Source organism: Panulirus ornatus, chromosome 56 (genome assembly GCF_036320965.1).
Source record: "Panulirus ornatus isolate Po-2019 chromosome 56, ASM3632096v1, whole genome shotgun sequence".
NCBI classification, from domain to species: Eukaryota; Metazoa; Arthropoda; class Malacostraca; order Decapoda; family Palinuridae; genus Panulirus; species Panulirus ornatus.
The window spans coordinates 18,307,741-18,326,102 of NC_092279.1; the positions used below are offsets into that span (position 1 = coordinate 18,307,741).

Here is an 18,362-nt window from a genome sequence, read left to right on the forward strand (position 1 = left end):
TTCCACCTCCCCAAAAAAGCCCCTCTGATGAAAGAAAGAAAGAAAGAAAAGAAAAAAATGTCCTAAATTCTCCAGTTCCTAGAATTCCCTCCCTTCCGGTCATTATCCAAGAGTGGTGATATGACTCACCCACAGTGGCTCCAGCCACCCGGAGATGGACGACAAGAATTGTCTACTCAAGAGCCTCACCTTGTGACGAGTGGGGAGGGGAAACACAGGCAGCACCAGCAGGCGGGACCGACCTTGAGGTTGAACTGGGTCTCGGACAACCTCGCCAACATCACCTTCTCATTCCCGAACATAAGAGTGGTCAGGTCCGTGAAGTGACTAATTCCGATGGACATATACCTGTGGGTTCAGGAAGTACAGGTGTGTTATGCATCTGAGAGTGTTCAGGTGTGTTATATACCTGAGAGTGTTCAGGTGTGTTATATACCTGAGAGTGTTTAGGTGTGTTATATACCTGAGAGTGTTCAGGTGTGTTGTATACCTGAGAGTGTTCAGGTGTGTTGTATACCTGAGAGTGTTCAGGTGTGTTGTATACCTGAGAGTGTTCAGGTGTGTTGTATACCTGAGAGTGTTCAGGTGTGTTGTATACCTGAGAGTGTTCAGCTATGTTGTATACCTGAGAGTGTTCAGGTGTGTTGTATAACTGAGAGTGTTCAGGTGTGTTATATAGATGTGTGCAGGTGTGCATAGGGATGTGCGGGAGTGTTCTATGCCTATGAGTGTACAGGTATGTTATATACATGAAGCCGTCAGCACTACACATAAACTATTGCTTAGAAAGTACATTAATGGAATTATTTTGATGGTAGACTAAAATTAGACTAATGGAATTGAGGATTTTCGAGTCTGCATTGAAATTCGTCTGTAGTATTTACCACAAATTTTGCCATAAACTTGAATGACTTAGAAAATTCAATCTTCGTTTTCTAAAATACCTCTGTGCTGATCCTGAGAGGTACCGACTTATGTTTTATGTTTCTATTCGCTAATAACCATGACGGACATTCAAAAGCATTGACATCATAGTGCAGGTGTTGGTCTCTGTGGTACTGAGGTTAGCATTGATATTGTACAATTAAGAGAATAGATTACTCTTGGTGTGTTCGTTTACATATGTCAGATGCTTTTATCATATATAGGAAGAAAACTTTTACGACAGTCGTATCTTTCAAGAACAAAAGATATAGTATAGTGTCCTCTAAATTGACCATTTTCTAAGAGGCGGTTACGAGAGTTTAGAGAAAACCTTCATAAGGAAGCTAAGCCTAACAAATGTATATTCAAAATCCCTGAAGCCACATATATGAAAATGGACTGTAGTATCAGAATATGTTCACAATGATCATTCAGATGATAAAATATAACTTCTAAAATAAGATGAAGCGACGTAAATCAACTGGTTAGTTTATTCTTGGTTCCCATACATGATCACACCTAGATTTCTTGAAATTAGCTTTTTGTAAAGAGAAAAGTATGCTCTGTACACGGCTCTATCTGCTCCCACAGACGGTACCTTACTGTATTTAGAGACCAATCACCTTTGGGTTCAGGTGGAAGCCAAGCAGGTTGGCTGGAGTGGAAGCAGGCTGGCAGGTAGGCTAAGGTGAAGGTAGAAGCCAGGCACCCTGGCTGGAGTCCACATAAGAGACCACGAACCCTAACTGTTATCAGTCTATAAACTACAGATGCTACAACGGTTCAATTACTTACGTGACTTTAACAGCTGTGCAGATGTGGTCGGCTCTGGGGACTACCACAGATATGACGCTCATCAGCGTCATAAACTGGAAATAGAAACAAGTCTTAATTCTTGGATAACTAAAGTGTACCTTGCAAGGCATAAGAGATTTCTGGGTCGACTGTTCACGTATATATAATTCTTAATCCAGCTTTTTATGGGGATGTAATACTTCATCTTATATCAGCCCACTATGATACCCATGTTTCTTTTAAAATCGCATTGCAGTATTTATGATGTACACACACACACACACACACACACACACACATTCTCTCGGGTCATTACCGTCCAAAGCTCCTTTTAAAAACGTAATACAACATCGATAACACACACACACACACACACACACACACACACACACATGATCCATCAGGAGATGGACCAATGGGGAGAATAAAGACGGGGCGCTGAACCCCAGTTAGCAGGGCTGCACGGCGATACGACCCTTAAACAACGCAGTGCGACCAACTAGGTATGACAACCTGGCTTTTAACTTCATCCTTAAAGGTCAGATCATTATATCCAAAGGCCATACTGGTCTTAATGTCGTGCTCAAGGGTCATGACCTCGTGCTCATGACGTCTTAACGTCGTGCTCGAGAGTAACGTCGTGCTCAAGGGTAACGTCGTGCTCAAGGGTCATGACCTCGTGCTCAGGACGTTTTAAGGTCGTGCTCAAGGGTCATGACCTCGTGCTCAAGGGTTATCACCTCCTGCTCATGGGTTATGACCTTGTGCTCAAGAGGTCTTATGTCGTGCTCAAGGGGTTATCATCTCGTCCTCAAGACGTCTTAAGGTCGTGCTCAAGGGGTCTAAGGTAATGTCATCCTCAAAAGTCGTCCTTGCCGTGCTTAAAAGGTCTCCAAACATTATCCCCGAGTAGGGATAGCGTCGTAGCCAAGGCTGAGGTGAGGTTAGGTGAGGCTAGGTTAAGGTTAGTTTAGGTTGGGCTAGGCTAAGTTAGGTTAAGATAGGCTAGGTCAGGTGAGGTTAGGTTAGGTTAAGGTTAGGTTAAGGTTAGGTTGGGTTATGTTAGGTTAGGCTAAGGTAGGTTAGGTTAGGTGAGGTTAGGTGAGGCTAGGTTAAGATTAGTTTAGGTTGGGCTAGGCTAAGTTAGGTTAAGATACGCTAGGTCAGGTGAGGTTAGGTTAGGTTAGGTTAGGTTAGGTTGGGATAGGCTAGGTTAGGTTAAGGTAGGTTAGGTTAGGTGAGGTTAGGTGAGGCTAGGTTAAGATTAGTTTAGGTTGGGCTAGGCTAAGTTAGGTTAAGATAGGCTAGGTCAGGTGAGGTTAGGTTAGGTTAGGTTAGGTTAGGTTAGGTTGGGCTAGGCTAGGTTAGGTTAAGGTAGGTCAAGTTAGGTGAGGTTAGGCGGGGCTAGGTTAAGGTTAGATTGAGTTAGGTTAAGGTAGGTTAGGTTAGGTGAGGCTAGGTTAGGTTAGGTTAGGTTAGGTGAGGCTAGGTTAGGTTGTGAGACTAACCGGGTACACGGAGGTGATCCAGTTGATGTGTCGTCGGTAAACCTTGCTAGCGTTCCTCCGGGTGAAGACGACCTGCTCCAGGAAGAGGGCGTAGAGTAAGAGCGTAGCAACCCCGCCCACCACCAACATGGCCGTGTGGTAGTTGCCCAGAGCTGCGAGAGAGAGAGAGAGAGAGAGAGAGAGAGAGAGAGAGAGAGAGAGAGAGAGAGAGAGAGAGAGAGAGAGAGAGAGAGACTGCTTCTAAGTGTCATATTAGACCGTGTCATCTACTCGTGCCAGACTATCTACTCGTGCTAGAGTATATCTACTCATGCCATATCATCTACTTGTGGCAGACTATCTACTGGTGCCAGAGTACATCTACCATTGCCAAATGATCTACTTGTGGCAGACTATTTGCGCCCGGGTATCTACTCCTTCTTGACTAATCTACTCGTGTATCTGTAGCTACACGTCAGTACATAAGCTACAATCTAACATCTACCCTACTTCATCTTGGGGTTATGAACAACACGTCCGTAATTACAACTCCCCGCCACCTCCAGAGAATGATGACGCAATTTAAACATCAACAATTAAGGGGTAGCAAAATAACGACTATCAACAAAGGACCCTTAAAAACGGATTATGGAGGGCGGAAGGCGGCGTGTGGATGATGATGACACGCAAATTGCACCAGTGAACTCTCTTAATTTCCAAAGGGCAAAACTGTTGTATTATGTAATAGTGAAAGGCGGGAGAATCTCTCAACGCTGTGTATTGTTGAACATTATCGTGTCGTAATCACGAGCCTAGAGGGAATTGGCAGTTCGTCTTAATCACCCAAGTTGTTTCATTTCGCTCAATCAAAATTATCTGCGAGGCAAGTCAGGACTAAAGCAAACTCAAAACCAAGTTTACAGATAGTTTCTTTCAGTAGATATAGAGTCTATCTATAGATAGTTTACATCTAATTCTTTACCCGTAAGTTTTCGTCTTGTAAAAGCTATTAAGCGCAAAAATACTTTCTGATATAGATTTTTGTTATAGATTTTTTGATTGATTCACCTTCGTTTTGCTATACCCTCCCTCTGGACGGCTCACCTTCACCTAGCCGGACTCATCTTCGTTTGATGTGGCCTTTAGACTGCTCACTTTCCCCTAGACGGATTCACCTTCTTTTGGATAATGGCCTCTAGACTGACTCACCTTCATCTGGACTGACTCACCTTCATCTGGACTGACTCACCTTCATCTGGACTGACTCACCTTCGTCTGGACTGACTCACCTTCATCTGGACTGACTCACCTTCATCTGGACTGACTCACCTTCATCTGGACTGACTCACCTTCATCTGGACTGACTCACCTTCATCTGGACTGACTCACCTTCATCTAGACTGACTCACGTTCATCTGGACTGACTCACCTTCATCTGGACTGACTCACCTTCATCTAGACTGACTCACCTTCATCTGGACTGACTCACCTTCATCTGGACTGACTCACCTTCATCTGGATTGACTCACCATCTGGACTGACTCACCTTCATCTGGACTGACTCACCTTCATATTGACTGACTCACCTTCATCTGGACTGACTCACCTTCATCTGGACTGACTCACCTTCGTCTGGACTGACTCACCTTCATCTGGACTGACTCACCTTCATCTGGACTGACTCACCTTCATCTAGACTGACTCACCTTCATCTGGACTGACTCACCTTCATCTGGACTAACTCACCTTCATCTGGACTGACTCACCTTCATCTGGAGTGACTCACCTTCATCTGGACTGACTCACCTTCGTCTGGACTGACTCACCTTCATCTGGACTGACTCACCTTCATCTGGACTAACTCACCTTCATCTGGACTGACTCACCTTCATCTGGAGTGACTCACCTTCATCTGGACTGACTCATCTTCATCTGGACTGACTCACCTTCGTCTGGACTGACTCACCTTCGTCATATTCGTACACGGTGGGGATGTAGTTGAAGTCACAAGGGCTTATGTCCATCGACCCATTGTTGTGGGGTTCCAAGGTTGAATTGATGACGTTGGCCCCGTCTGAAACGCAGGAAAGTCATGGTAAGAGAAGTGGAGTGTGTGGGAAAGGAGAGAGAGAGAGAGAGAGAGAGAGAGAGAGAGAGAGAGAGAGAGAGAGAGAGAGAGAGAGAGAGAGAGAGAGAGAGAGAGAGAAGGGTTCATTGCCCCGGTGGGATACGAGAGATAGAGAGATACAGATAGATAGATAGATAGATAGATAGATAGATAGAGAGAGAGAGAGAGAGAGAGAGAGAGAGAGAGAGAGAGAGAGAGAGAGAGAGAGAGAGAGAGAGAGAGAGAGAGAGAGAGAGGACTTGTGTGTGTGTGTGTGTGTGTGTGTGTGTGTGTGTGTGTGTCGACAGTAGGCAGGTAGAAAATGGAAAAATCATTCAGTAAGGAAAATGTTACTTGGGGGGGTCTGTTCCTGTCGTGCAGGTCAGATGTAAATGCAGAATCATTAACTAATCACTTTCACGCGCCACTGCGTCATCCACCTACTGGTTGGTCAGTTAGCAATAACCTCCCTCCTCCTCCTCCTCCTCACCCTTTCTCCTCCTCCTCCTCCTCCTCCTCCTCCTCCTCCTCCTCCTCCTCACCCTCCTCCTCCTCCTCCTCCTATTCCTCCTCCCTCCTCCTCGAGGGTCTTGGGTCGGTGCTCATGACCTTGATCGTGAGAACCAGGTCAATCATGACCTGTAAGTATGGGTCCTGAGACGGGGGGGGGAAGGGGAAGGGGGAAGGGGAAGGGGGAAGGGGAGGGAGGAAGGGGAAGGGGGGGAGGGGGAAGGGGAAGTGGGGAAGGGGAAGGGGAAGGGGGAAGGGGAGGGGGAAGTGGGGAAGGGGTAGGGGGAAGGGGAAGGGGAGGGGGGAAGGGGGAAGGGGAGGGGGAAGTGGGGAAGGGGTAGGGGGAAGGGGAGGGGGGAGGGGAAGGAGGAAGGAGGAAGGGGAAGGGGGAAGGGGGAAGGGGAGGGGAAGGAGGAGGGAGGAAGGAGGAAGGGGAAGGGGAGGGGGCAGGGGGAAGGGAAGTGGGGAAGGAGGAGGGAGGAAGGGGAGGGGAAGGGGGAAGGGGAGGGGGAGGGGGAAGGGGGTAGGGGAAGGGGGAGGAGAGGATGTGACCTTATTTCTGGAGTTTTATCTTGAGGAGTTGAAGATTTCTTTTTTTCCCACTTTTCTTAAGTCCCTCCTTTTTTTTCCTTCTTTTTTTCCTCCTCTTCGCCCTCTTCTTTGTTGCTAGTCATCTAAATACTTCAAATAATTCAGTGGTTTTTTTTTTTTGTAGACATTTGTTGGTTCGTGCTGACGAGATCACTGTAGGAACAGCTAAAAAAAAAAACAAATAAAAGGTTTCCATCCTTCACGTCTTATGAATCAGGTTTTGAGGTGTATGATTTTGAACGCCTCGACACATGAATGTCCCCGAGGAGGAGGAGGAGGAGGAGGAGGAGGAGGAGGAGGAGGAAGGAGGAAGGAGGAGGAGGAGGAGGAGGAGGAAGGAACTTCCTGTAGCCAGTGTGGTGACAGAGGTGAGAGAGAGAGAGAGAGAGAGAGAGAGAGAGAGAGAGAGAGAGAGAGAGAGAGAGAGAGAGAGAGAGAGAGAGAGAGAGGAGGGGGTTGGGGAGGGTGGCTAGAGGCTGACGGTGCAGGGGGTTAAGGTGAGAGGAGACCTGGGTGTGGTGAGGGTGAGGGAGAAGGAAGCTGGGAGGTGTGTTGGGGGAGCGGTAACTCATGAGTCATGTCTGCGTTTGTATGTACATAGATATATAATCCCGTGTATCTCCTCCTCCTTTATCAACAACACTTGTTACTGCTGATGTTAACCTTGCCTGAAGGCTTACCTCTCTCTCTCTCTCTCTCTCTCTCTCTCTCTCTCTCTCTCTCTCTCTCTCTCTCTCTCTCGTCTTCACTCCACCCGAAGGACAAGAAATCTTCCGTCTGCAGTGAAGAGCTGTAGGGAAACTCTTCCTCCCTTGGGAGGAGGAGGAGGAGGAAGAAGAGGAAGTGGAGGAAGAAGATAAGTAGGAGGAGCCTGCAACCCAGTCAGTGTGTGTGTGTGTGTGTGTGTGTGTGTGTGTGTGTGTGTGTGTGTGTGTGTGTGTGTACCTCCTAACAATAATAAGGACGCCATTACAAAAATAATAATCCAAGAATAGACCCGCACCTTAATTTGTCAGCTAGTCTGGTCATGGTCGCTTGCTTAGCCCGCCCGCCCGCCGCCCCACGACCACTCCAGCAGCATCGAACCATTCACCTCCTCCCCTTCTATTGTTCCCAGTGGTCGCATACAACGACATCCACGGCAACATGTCTGGCAGATCTTGTCTATACCACATTGCGAATGCCCTTACGATACCCACAGCGAGAACGGTAAAGGGAACGTTGGTCTTCGTACTGACCTCTTGTTGGCCTGTGGCAAGTACTTCTGCGTCGGTACTTTCACTTCCCTTTCTGTCTTCCTCGACGCTGAGTCCCGCCGGTGTCGTAAGAGCTAAGGGGGATCGGGTCGTGTCGACACTTCTGGAGTGACAGCAGGTTTTTGGGCCCAGGAGGAGGAGGAGGAGGAGGAGGTAGTGGCGGTGGTGGTGGTGGTAGTTAGGTGAGGAGGAGGAGGAGGAGGAGGAAGGGGACGAAAAAACTAGTGTTGGTGGGTTTGTTTATGGGCTGAACCTGTGGCATGGTCGGCGGGAGAGGTCGAAGAAGAGCAGGAGGAGGAGGAAGAGGACGAGGGGAACCAGCTGCTAAGTGACATTCAAGACGCCTAGGTCAGTCCAACTCTGGGTTTACTATCATCAATACAGTCACTCAATTGGCAGTATGAGATCACCTCAGTGTCACGCAGAGAGCAGATTAGTTCTATCATACGCCGACGAAGATAACGACCCGTGCGCTCAAACAAGCAGTCTGTCATTCATCTCCTTCCACCGAACTATAAGCGGAAACAATAACAAAAACATACCGAGGCGCAGTTTGCTTTTGACGATGGAATAACTGGTTCCAGTCAACTGCGTTCATCATTGGGCTGTGAAGACGAATGTTTAAGAGGCTGAAGTGTGTGTGTGTGTGTGTGTGTGTGTGTGTGTGTGTGTGTGTGTGTGTGTGGAGGAAGGCCAGGTAAAGTAGGACATATAATCTCTTGTGTCGATATATACGAGACCTTGAATAATATTCTACTGTTGTCTTTGCTGTTCGCGCATCCTCACCCCTCAGTCGACGAACCTCGGCCATCTATCTTGATATCATCCACTTAGAAAGCTCTTTGACCGATGGAATATATCCTCCAACTATACAATAATATACCACATGTATATGATCATGTATATATGTCATGTGACTATATTAGAATATGATACCGTGGTCGACGAATGATTTCGTCTGGTTTTGTGATAATCGATAAATGTTCTAGATAGACCAAACCACTTGTGTCTGATGTAAGAGATTATAAAGACAGGATGACTGGAGGAAATGATGACACAAACACGTGTGAAGTATCGTGCAAGTGAAGTTGATCAGCTTCAACCCAGATCACTGAAGTTGAAGTTATGAAGATACTTCTCGAGTGTTGACTGGAGAGAGAAGGCTTTTAAAAGACCCGAGATAATTGGGATGATTTGCATAATGAAAGATTGTTTTACTCTACTTATAGAAAATCTGTTTTAATCTCCATTTGATTGAGAGGATCATGGAATTATTTCTTATGAGAAGGCCCGAATCTCACCTAATCTTATATCCACTGATACATACATTTGCCCATCACATCAAGGCTTCAGCAGAGACAAAACAGCATCGTTCCCTGACACTTAATGACTTCAGAGTCTTCGTTGTCTTGTGCCTGATGATGATGATGATGGTTTATGATTCTGTAGTCCTGCGACCAGCGTCTGGGTGATGGGGAGGAGGGAAGAGGACGAGGTGCCATGACAACATCACTACAATATATCAAAACTACCCCCAAAAACAAGCAGTAATTAAAACACTTCAATGCATCTCTGAAATTCACGAACCTATCTTACCAACTACATAAGGTAAATAGAAGTGAACTGAGCAGTGAACCTAAAGGGTAGATGACCAAAGGTTAGGCTTTTAAGGGGACAAGTGTTTAAGGTAAATAGAAGTGAACTGAGCTGTGAACCTAAAGGGTAGATGACCAAAGGTTAGGCTTTTAAGGGGACAAGTGTTTAAGGTAAATAGAAGTGAACTGAGCTGTGAACCTAAAGGGTAGATGACCAAAGGTTAGGCTTTTAAGAGGACAAGTGTTTAAGGTAACTAGAAGTGAACTGAGCTGTGAACCTAAAGGGTAGATGACCAAAGGTTAGGCTTTTAAGGGGACAAGTGTTTAAGGTAAATAGAAGTGAACTGAGCTGTGAACCTAAAGGGTAGATGACCAAAGGTTAGGCTTTTAAGGGGACAAGTGTTTAAGGTAACTCGAAGTGAAGTGAGCAGTGAACCTAAAGGGTAGATGACCAAAGGTTAGGCTTTTAAGGGGACAAGTGTTTAAGGTAACTAGAAGTGAACTGAGCTGTGAACCTAAAGGGTAGATGACCAAAGGTTAGGCTTTTAAGGGGACAAGTGTTTAAGGTAACTAGAAGTGAACTGAGCTGTGAACCTAAAGGGTAGATGACCAAAGGTTAGGCTTTTAAGGGGACAAGTGTTTAAGGTAACTAGAAGTGAACTGAGCTGTGAACCTAAAGGGTAGATGACCAAAGGTTAGGCTTTTAAGGGGACAAGTGTTTAAGGTAACTAGAAGTGAACTGAGCAGTGAACGTAGAGGGTAGATGACCAAAAGGTTATATATCTTTAAGGGAACGAGTGTTTAGGATGGGAGGGAGGGGGACCTCGAGGCACAGAAGCCCTTAGGAGTCGGTGGTAGTGGTGGTGGTTCCTCCTCTCCTGCTGGGGTCTTGCCTCCTGATAACACTCGCAGACGTTCTTTTCATATTCATAAACCCGACTCAAGGTTGACTGGGCGAGTTGATCATCAGGTGGGGGGGGCCCAGGTCACGCTTTGGGGGGGGTCTGTCTTGTTCCACATGAGTCTGACCTCAAAAATCTGTTCCCGTTTTCTATATGTCGGGCTCCATAATATATATATATTTTTTCTTCTCTCTCCCTCTCTCCCCTTCACGACCTGTTCAATGATATACTGTCTGGGGGTAGGGGGTCATGTGGGGATGGTGTGTGGGGCTGAGGAGGAGGAGGAGGAGGAGGAGGAGGAGGAGGAGGAGGAAGGAGGAGGAGGAGGAGGAGAGGGGGAGGAACTTTAAAAGGATCGCTTTCACTTATAACGTCAGCAAAATATTAAAGGTTACGATTAAAGACTTTATAAGACATGAGCATTAAGGGCGAGAGTGTATAACACTCCATCCGTTTGTTTCTTGGCCGATCCGACCTGGAAATAAAGTTTATATCTCTCATTTCAGTCATGGGATTGAGACACTCTCACTTCACGCTCTCTGATGCCATAGGACCTTAAAATCATGTGAAGGTCCTGACGGTCGTAACGAAGTGGAAAGAAAAAAAAAAAAAAGGGGACCACAATGAAATCAGGTCAATGATGGTAGATGGAGAAAGTCTCTCTCTCTCTCTCTCTCTCTCTCTCTCTCTCTCTCTCTCTCTCTCTCTCGAAAGATAGATGGGAAGTGATTCCAGGTCGCGTTCCAGGTGACTGAAGGTAAAGCTACGAGTATTTCATTTATTTTTGACCGTTTACTGGAAGGAAGTGGATTTGGGCGACGTGGTTTTGGGGGGGCTTTGGTGAAGGGGGATCCTGGGAGTATTGCTTTGAAGGGACGGAATTTTTTAGGAGCTGATTTGATTATGGGTTTATGGAGTTGAATTTCCGTGGATGTACGTACTGATAACCACCAATTTCATGTGTGTTTATACGTTGGTTCGCTGGTAAGGACCAGTCTCACGTATTCTTGTTCGCTGGTTCGCTGATAAGGACCAGTTTCACGTATTCTTGTTCGCTGGTTCGCTGATAAGGACCAGTTTCACGTATTCTTGTTCGCTGGTTCAGACTTGTGGTGGTTGTGGGGCGTGTGGGGTGGTGACCTGGGCGGGGCGCTTATGAAACGGTTTCATTGCGAATGATACATGACTCACATCACACATAACTCACGTCTAAGGGTTCCCTGCCATCTGGCGAGATACACTAGTGACTTTTCGAGGAATCAGGTTGCGAGTTGAGGCGAACCTGAACACACCCGTTCGAGTCGTATCGAAGGTCCGGAGACGCGTTCCGAATCTTTCTTGATGTTGTGTCTTTGTCCTTTACGAGATGTTAGCAGAGCCATCCCGACCCTGGTGTATGATGATGGGTCTTCCAGGAACAACATCCCTTTCCAGCCAAGCCTTAGCAGAAAGGCTTCTATCCTGTGAGCGGGATCATCTCTAGCCAGCGCTGCAGACCTAGTCTAGCGAATCTAGCAGTTAACCCTCTTTAGCCAGCGATACAGACCTAGTCTAGCGAGTCTAGCAGTTGATCGACCCTCTCTAGTTAGCGATACAGACCTAGTCTAGCGAGTCTAGCAGTTGACCGACCCTTTCTAGCCAGCGATACAGACCTAGTCTAGCGAGTCTAGCAGTTGACCGACCCTCTCTAGTCAGCAATACAGACCTAGTCCAGCGAGTCTAGCAGTTAACCCTCTTTAGCCAGCGATGCAGACCTAGTCTCGCGAGTCTAGCCGTTGACCCTGGGCTCCACAACACAGAGAGAGATGGGTAGGGAATGTTAGTCATTAAGTGAGACGCATGGGGTAAATATCGTGTGTGTGTGTGTGTGTGTGTGTGTATACACCTCTCACCTAGCATGGTGTGGGAGACGTACCCACCACGGAAGGTGCCACCTTCGTCGTCGTCTTCTCCCGTGTCAACGAACCCCGTCACCAGACCCAGGCTGGAGAACTGCTAAAGCAGAGGCTCCTCACAACTCATCCACAGGCTCTTCACAACTCATCCAGAGGCTCCTCACAAACTCATCCACAGGCTCCTCACAAATCAGTGATTAACCCTAAACCATCTTTTCAATTATCTACATTTGGCGTTGGGGGGGTAGGGTGTAGGGGGGTTGTTAGACGAGATAAGATAGAATGATACGACGATAAGATCATACCAGATGAGGAGGAGGAGGAGGAGGAGGAGGCTGGGGTGGTGGTAGTAGTAGTAGTCGTGGTTGTGGTACGGTCACCGACACACACACACACACACACACACACGTGAAAGTCATCGAGGATCCGGAATTTCCAAAGAAAAGAAAAAAGTTTTCCTCTTCTCTCTTCCCGGTCGGGGTAATCCCCTCGCTAGAGGTGTGCCACTCTACCATTACCCACAGTCATGACTCGTAGCTTCGTAGCCACACACACACACACACACACACACACACACACACACAAAAGAGATATCAATGACAAAGAGATGAGAGGAAGAAAGTTCGAGCAGCGAGGGAGAGTCATTGCTTTCACTGTACCATCTGTGATGCGCTGTGCAGTGAAACTAGAAACAACCAAGAGTGTGTGTGTGTGTGTGTCACTGATGCGTTCATACCTGACTTACGTAAGAAAATGTTTCTAAAAAAGAAGAATAACCCTCCACTCATTGCCTGTTCTCTATTTTCCTCCAGCATGGGTCTGCATGTTTGATTTAGTCGACTGACTGACCCCACACCCTCTTCTGTCACCTTGAGGTCAACTATATTCCAAACCGAATCGTCGACCTGGTTCATGAACTAGTCATCCGTTTGTTGAGGGATCGTCTCGTAGCCGAATTTTAGTTCCAGTAAGAGATGAATCTCTTACGAATAACATATACTCCTCCCTCACTCGGCTAACCACGAGAGAGGGTGGTATCCCCTGCTGACATGGACTTGGGGAAATTGCCCAAAACTTAAGGTATACAGTTTGAATGATCAGGTTCTCGCGGGGTGGCTGGCGGCTGTGTGTGGGGAAAAAGACATTGACCTCCTTCGCTGAGGAGTCAAGAATGTCCCCCATCTCGCTCCCCTCCCACCAAGTCAACCAAACATGGACGGGTATAAAAGCTTTTAAAGAAAAAAAAAACCCTCTTGGGGTTGTTGGTGGCGCTCTCCCTCCCTGGGAAGTGAGGATGGGTTGCCTGCCTTCTATATCGATCCCTCCCTCACTCCTTCTCTCCCTTCCCTCAACCTCCTTATAGGATATCAGTGTGACGTCGGCCGGTGAAGGATGGACCACGTAGGATTCCTCATCCTGTATCTTTCTCTTCCCCCCCTCTTCTTGCCCTCCAGAGAAGGACTCTTTCGAGTGTGTGTGTAACAAGTTCTCTGAGTGCCCCGTACGCGAGGTGGCCAAATTATTGTATACCTGTTGACCACGGTGAAAGGAACAGCTGAGGACCGGTCATGCAACAGGGGGTCAGAGAGCATATCATAACCCAAAACCCTCCTCCTCCCCCCCTTAATCAAAGAAAAAAAAAAAAAAAAAGATGATTGTATAATTATATAATACGAGTTGATATGTAATATGATGATGATGACGATGATAAAGACAAAATAAAAAACGATGCGAATGGAAGAGACGTAGATAAAATGATAGAACAATTTTCAACGACATGGATTACGAAAAGAAATCAGCAAGTTGATCACATTCTACGTTGGGGGTGAAAGAAGAATACGCGGCACTTAAAGAAATACACAGAACTGATAGAGAAGATCCAGAAGAGGAGGAGGAGGAGGAGGAGAACAAAGACAGTGCCAGCATTAAGAGACCCCAAGCTATTGGGAAAGGTTTGAGGTCTTAGCTCTGCCCTTCATGGAAGAGATAAGAGTCAGGAGTGACCCGATCACAACCTTCAACTTTTTCAACCAGAGTGAGCAAAGAGCATTCAAACAGGCAGAGGTAAGCATACAGGTAGGTACAATACAATGAAATAAGAGGGTGCGAGGTAGACCTGTGTTGGTGTGGGTGTGGTGCACATAGATAGGGGTACGGGAGGGCAAAAATATAGACTATACAGGTGTCACTGTACACCAATATAGAAGGGTGAGACGTGGGCCTGTGTTGGTGTGGGTGTGGTGCACATAGATAGGGGTACGTGAGGGCTAAAATATAGACTATACAGTGGGTACAATACACCGATATAGGAGGGTGAGAGGTGGGCCTGTGGTCGGGGTACGTGTAGGCAAATATAGAAGGTAGGGTTGGTATGATACAAGGACTTAGGAGGGTGTTGAAAAATTCGTCTCTGACCTTCAGTCCACCAGGAGTTAGACATCCTGAGTCTTGTGTTGGTGTTCTGCTTCACCCAGGCGCGCCTGCGGGTGAGAAGATTTTGTTGACATTATATATATATATATATATCTGCTTGGTTTCATATAGGTTTCATTATATTAGTTACTCTCTCTCTCTCTCTCTCTCTCTCTCTCTCTCTCTCTCTCTTGAAGTGCCTCTTCTCTCCTCCTTTTTTTTCTCAACTCTCACCCTGACGGTCACTCCCTGTCCTCCCTTCCCCCTCGTTTCCTCACGCTCTTCTTCTCCTCTCCTCCTCCTCCTTGCCGTCTCTTATGCTTCCCTCCTCCTCCCTCACCTCTCATTCGCCATGCCATCCCGTCCCCTGACGTATTGTATATGCGTCGACCGCAGAATCCTGGCGAGGGTGTTTCCTCCCTCCATATAAACCGTCTGTGTCAATCATTCATCGGCAGATATTCCAACCTCAGAACCCGCTGACAGCCGCCACCATCTGTGGCAAGGTCACCACACGATCCTCTTGTCACATGACCTCAGCTGACCTAACACACACACACACACACACACACACACACACACACACACACATATATATAAATTTTTTTCCAAAAAGATTTTAGTATATCTAATACACTAATCAGTATATGACAATTAATCTACCATTATCATTAAATATTTCTTAAAATCACAGAAAAGAACACACAAACGTAGAAAAGAAATATTTTGGATATGTAACTTACTCCATTTTTTTATTATTCCTCAGTTATAAAGAAAAAATTATATGATTATGATTTGCAGTTCTTGTATCTTAACCACGAAGGGTACACCATCCCTCAGTGTCGCTTGAAGCCATATTGCTCTGCGAAATAAAACGTCAACAAACTTTCTAGAAAGCTGTTGACTGTCTAACAGCTGACCAACCACAGCAGCCACTTCAGTGTCACAGTCTGGTTCACAAGTCGGCCACCGGGAGAACTTCAGACCAGGTGAACCTACAAGGACTTGTCAATGAACCGGGGAAACAAGTTACCAGGGATAGAGGAAGGACGTCTCCCTACCTACCTCACTTCCTCCCTCACAACACACACACACATACACACACCCTGAACACCCATCCAAGAGAGAAGGACAGCAAAGAGGAAGGATAGCAACCTCCCTCACACACACTCTCAACATCTACCCATCCATCCATCACCACCATTGCCCTTGTTCTTCATGGCTTTGGTGACCAGCCTTCCATATACTCGTAGAAAAAAAAAAATGTGCTACAGTGACAGTTACATTTTCATTGTTTACATACAACATTTACTGGATTTGACACTTCGGTGTCGACGCCACACTCAGTCCATATCCCCCACCACCTAGAAAACAACGAGGTCCTTTGTTGTGGTTAATCTTCATTCTCTTGAAGAAGGGGGTCGGTCGGGGGTTCCTCACCTAGCAGTAGACGTGGGTTCCTGCTGACGACGAGGACAGGAATGAGGGAGGAGGAGCAAGACTCAGGAGCGAGGTAAACCCTCACACCTCCACTCGGTTAGTTACATCACCAACGCCCTAATTCCAGGGTGACCGCTGAGCCCTTCGATAACAGGGCTGTGAGGGCGGATGCATCAGGGGGTTTATTGCCACTTGAATCTAACTGGCTCAAAGCCGTCGTCGATGTTACGTCACGTGAGGTCGGTAATTCAGAGATCCGGAGCGACAGAGACGGAGGGCTTGCCTGGAGACAGGTAGGATGACGTGTTTATGACTGTTTGTGTAACTTGATGGACTTTTCTTTTTTTTTCACCATCTCATTGGATGATTGGGTCATTCTGTCTCCTTCCTTACGTTTCCTGTAGCAGGCAGGTGAAGGATTCGATCAACCTGGCATGAAGGTTGGCATACGATTGCTCTAACCAGTTATCCACAGAGGCACCTTATTACAGACCAATCGTAAGAGTTTCTTGTGCAGTCACTTAGTCTAAAAGATGAGCACGCCTCTGAAGGCTAAGGCCCCAGTCACGTTGAAAAGTCCTCCTAGAAACCAGCCCTTAAATGAAACATTAAAAACGGCTCAGGAAATAATAAAAAGAAATACCTATCGTTTGCTGATTTCCACTTGTTTTGGCCTAGAGTCGAACGACAAGTTAATACCTATCATGAGAACATTGTTCAGCCCTAGATGAAGTCTTGGCATGTTCACAGCTGTACCGAACCTATTGTTTCAACAGATAGAGAAAGAATCTGGGACACGCTTGTTCAAACCCTCTGTGTCGACAGACATAGACAGAGCCTGCGACACGCCTGATCGAAGCTGTACCGAACAATCTGTCTCAACGGGCAGAGACAAGGGCCTGGGACACGCCTGACCGAGCTCATTGTCTCAGAAACTTGAGACAAAGCTTCGAAAGCTTCGAACAGCAATTAAAAGAACTTCAAGGCCGTCCCCGATTTGTACGGTAGGCCTAGATGTTCTTCCCTGACAATAAGGATCCCATGAGATTGGAAAATATGGAGATATTAAGCCCCCACCTAATGCACATCAAGGAGAAGTCCATGTTCACCAGATGGTAAGCAGAGCTTCATGAGTGTAATCACTTTACAGATTAATATTTGCTGTGGAGAGGATGTGTTTTTTTTTACTCTAATAAGCGACCTCGATTATTGTGAAGAGACGATCAATATGAAGGAAAGGACTTTTGACCACTTGATAATATGTTCTTCAGTAGAATCTTAGCGTATCCCAGCCTGGGTGAGGGAATGTCCCAACACATCCCAAACTGGATGGGGGACGAATCCTAGATGAAGACGAATTCCATAATACATAGCAAGATTAGCAATAACATTTTCTTTGAATTCCTTTTCAGGAAGGTAACACGGCTTCTAATTCTGCACAGTATTACCCAGAAGTTGTTAAAGTTCAGAGCTGGAATTGATGTATCTCCACTAAAACTCCTTCATAAATGAATATTAACCTGTAATGCTATTTCCTCATAGGCATACAATATCTAAGTCTTCTGTATAAAAAAATTTTTCATTTTCTCTCATATTTCACAGGTTCACAGAAAACGGGCACTAGTTACAATGGCCTTTATAAACAAGGATATGAAAAAAAAAAAAATCTTCAGACGAATGTGTTTACTGATCTGTTACTCTTAGCTCATGATGGGGGAAAAAAATTCTTAGATGTTCTCATTTTCTTAGGCAACTGGTAGAGATTTGTGATCTAATTTTTCCTCTCTTGAAGATAATGATATATCATACATATTGGCAAGCACAAAATGAACAGGACTTGTAGACTTGATCTTGCACAACACATGAGTGAGAGAGAGAGAGAGAGAGAGAGAGAGAGAGAGAGAGAGAGAGAGAGAGAGAGAGAGAGAGAGAGAAGAAGAAGAAATTGATTTCCCTTCATCGAAATTGAGTCAATAAATCATCCAGTTTGAAGAACTCAAGGAAAACTGTAATTACGGATTGTCGTAATGAACACAGCGAACTGCAGGTAGAAAGAGGGTTTGGTATCAGCTTCGAACAGAAGTGCCCCAAGTTTACTCTCTGTCGAGATACGAGGGTTCGGTACAGCTTCGATCAGGGATGTCGCAAGTTCACTCACGGAGGGTTTGGTATATATCTTCGATTAAGCTTATCTTACAATCGTTTTTTTTTTTTTAAGTTGTTGAGACAGTGTTCGGTATTATGTAACGTCTAGGTAGTAAATGGTTGCTGACGAGTTTTCCAAATATATACTTTCCCGAACACTGATGGTGTTCTGGCGAAGCCCAAGCGAACAAATGAAGCACAACTTGAACCAAAATCCAATTACGGTTCGTTGAAGTTGTTTGAAGTCTCGAGATGGAGAATAATAGTTCCATATTAGTGGAAATGAACTCATGGAATAAATTA

General features: G+C 46.0%; 1 protein-coding gene across 1 annotated transcript in view; it reads right to left on the minus strand.

Moving 5' to 3' along the window:
* Positions 1–15,985, minus strand: part of LOC139765983 (organic solute transporter alpha-like protein) — a 23,602-nt gene extending 7,617 nt beyond the window's left edge. Inside the window, exons 1-6 of the mRNA XM_071694015.1 lie at positions 15,915–15,985; positions 14,478–14,542; positions 5,173–5,280; positions 3,228–3,379; positions 1,720–1,793; positions 190–348 (exon numbers count right to left, since the gene is read on the minus strand). Coding sequence (XP_071550116.1) covers positions 190–348; positions 1,720–1,793; positions 3,228–3,379; positions 5,173–5,280; positions 14,478–14,502 — 518 coding nt within the window. The 5' untranslated portion in view covers positions 14,503–14,542; positions 15,915–15,985. The remainder of the gene's footprint in view (positions 1–189; positions 349–1,719; positions 1,794–3,227; positions 3,380–5,172; positions 5,281–14,477; positions 14,543–15,914) is intronic.
* Between the last annotated feature and the right edge of the window lie 2,377 nt (positions 15,986–18,362).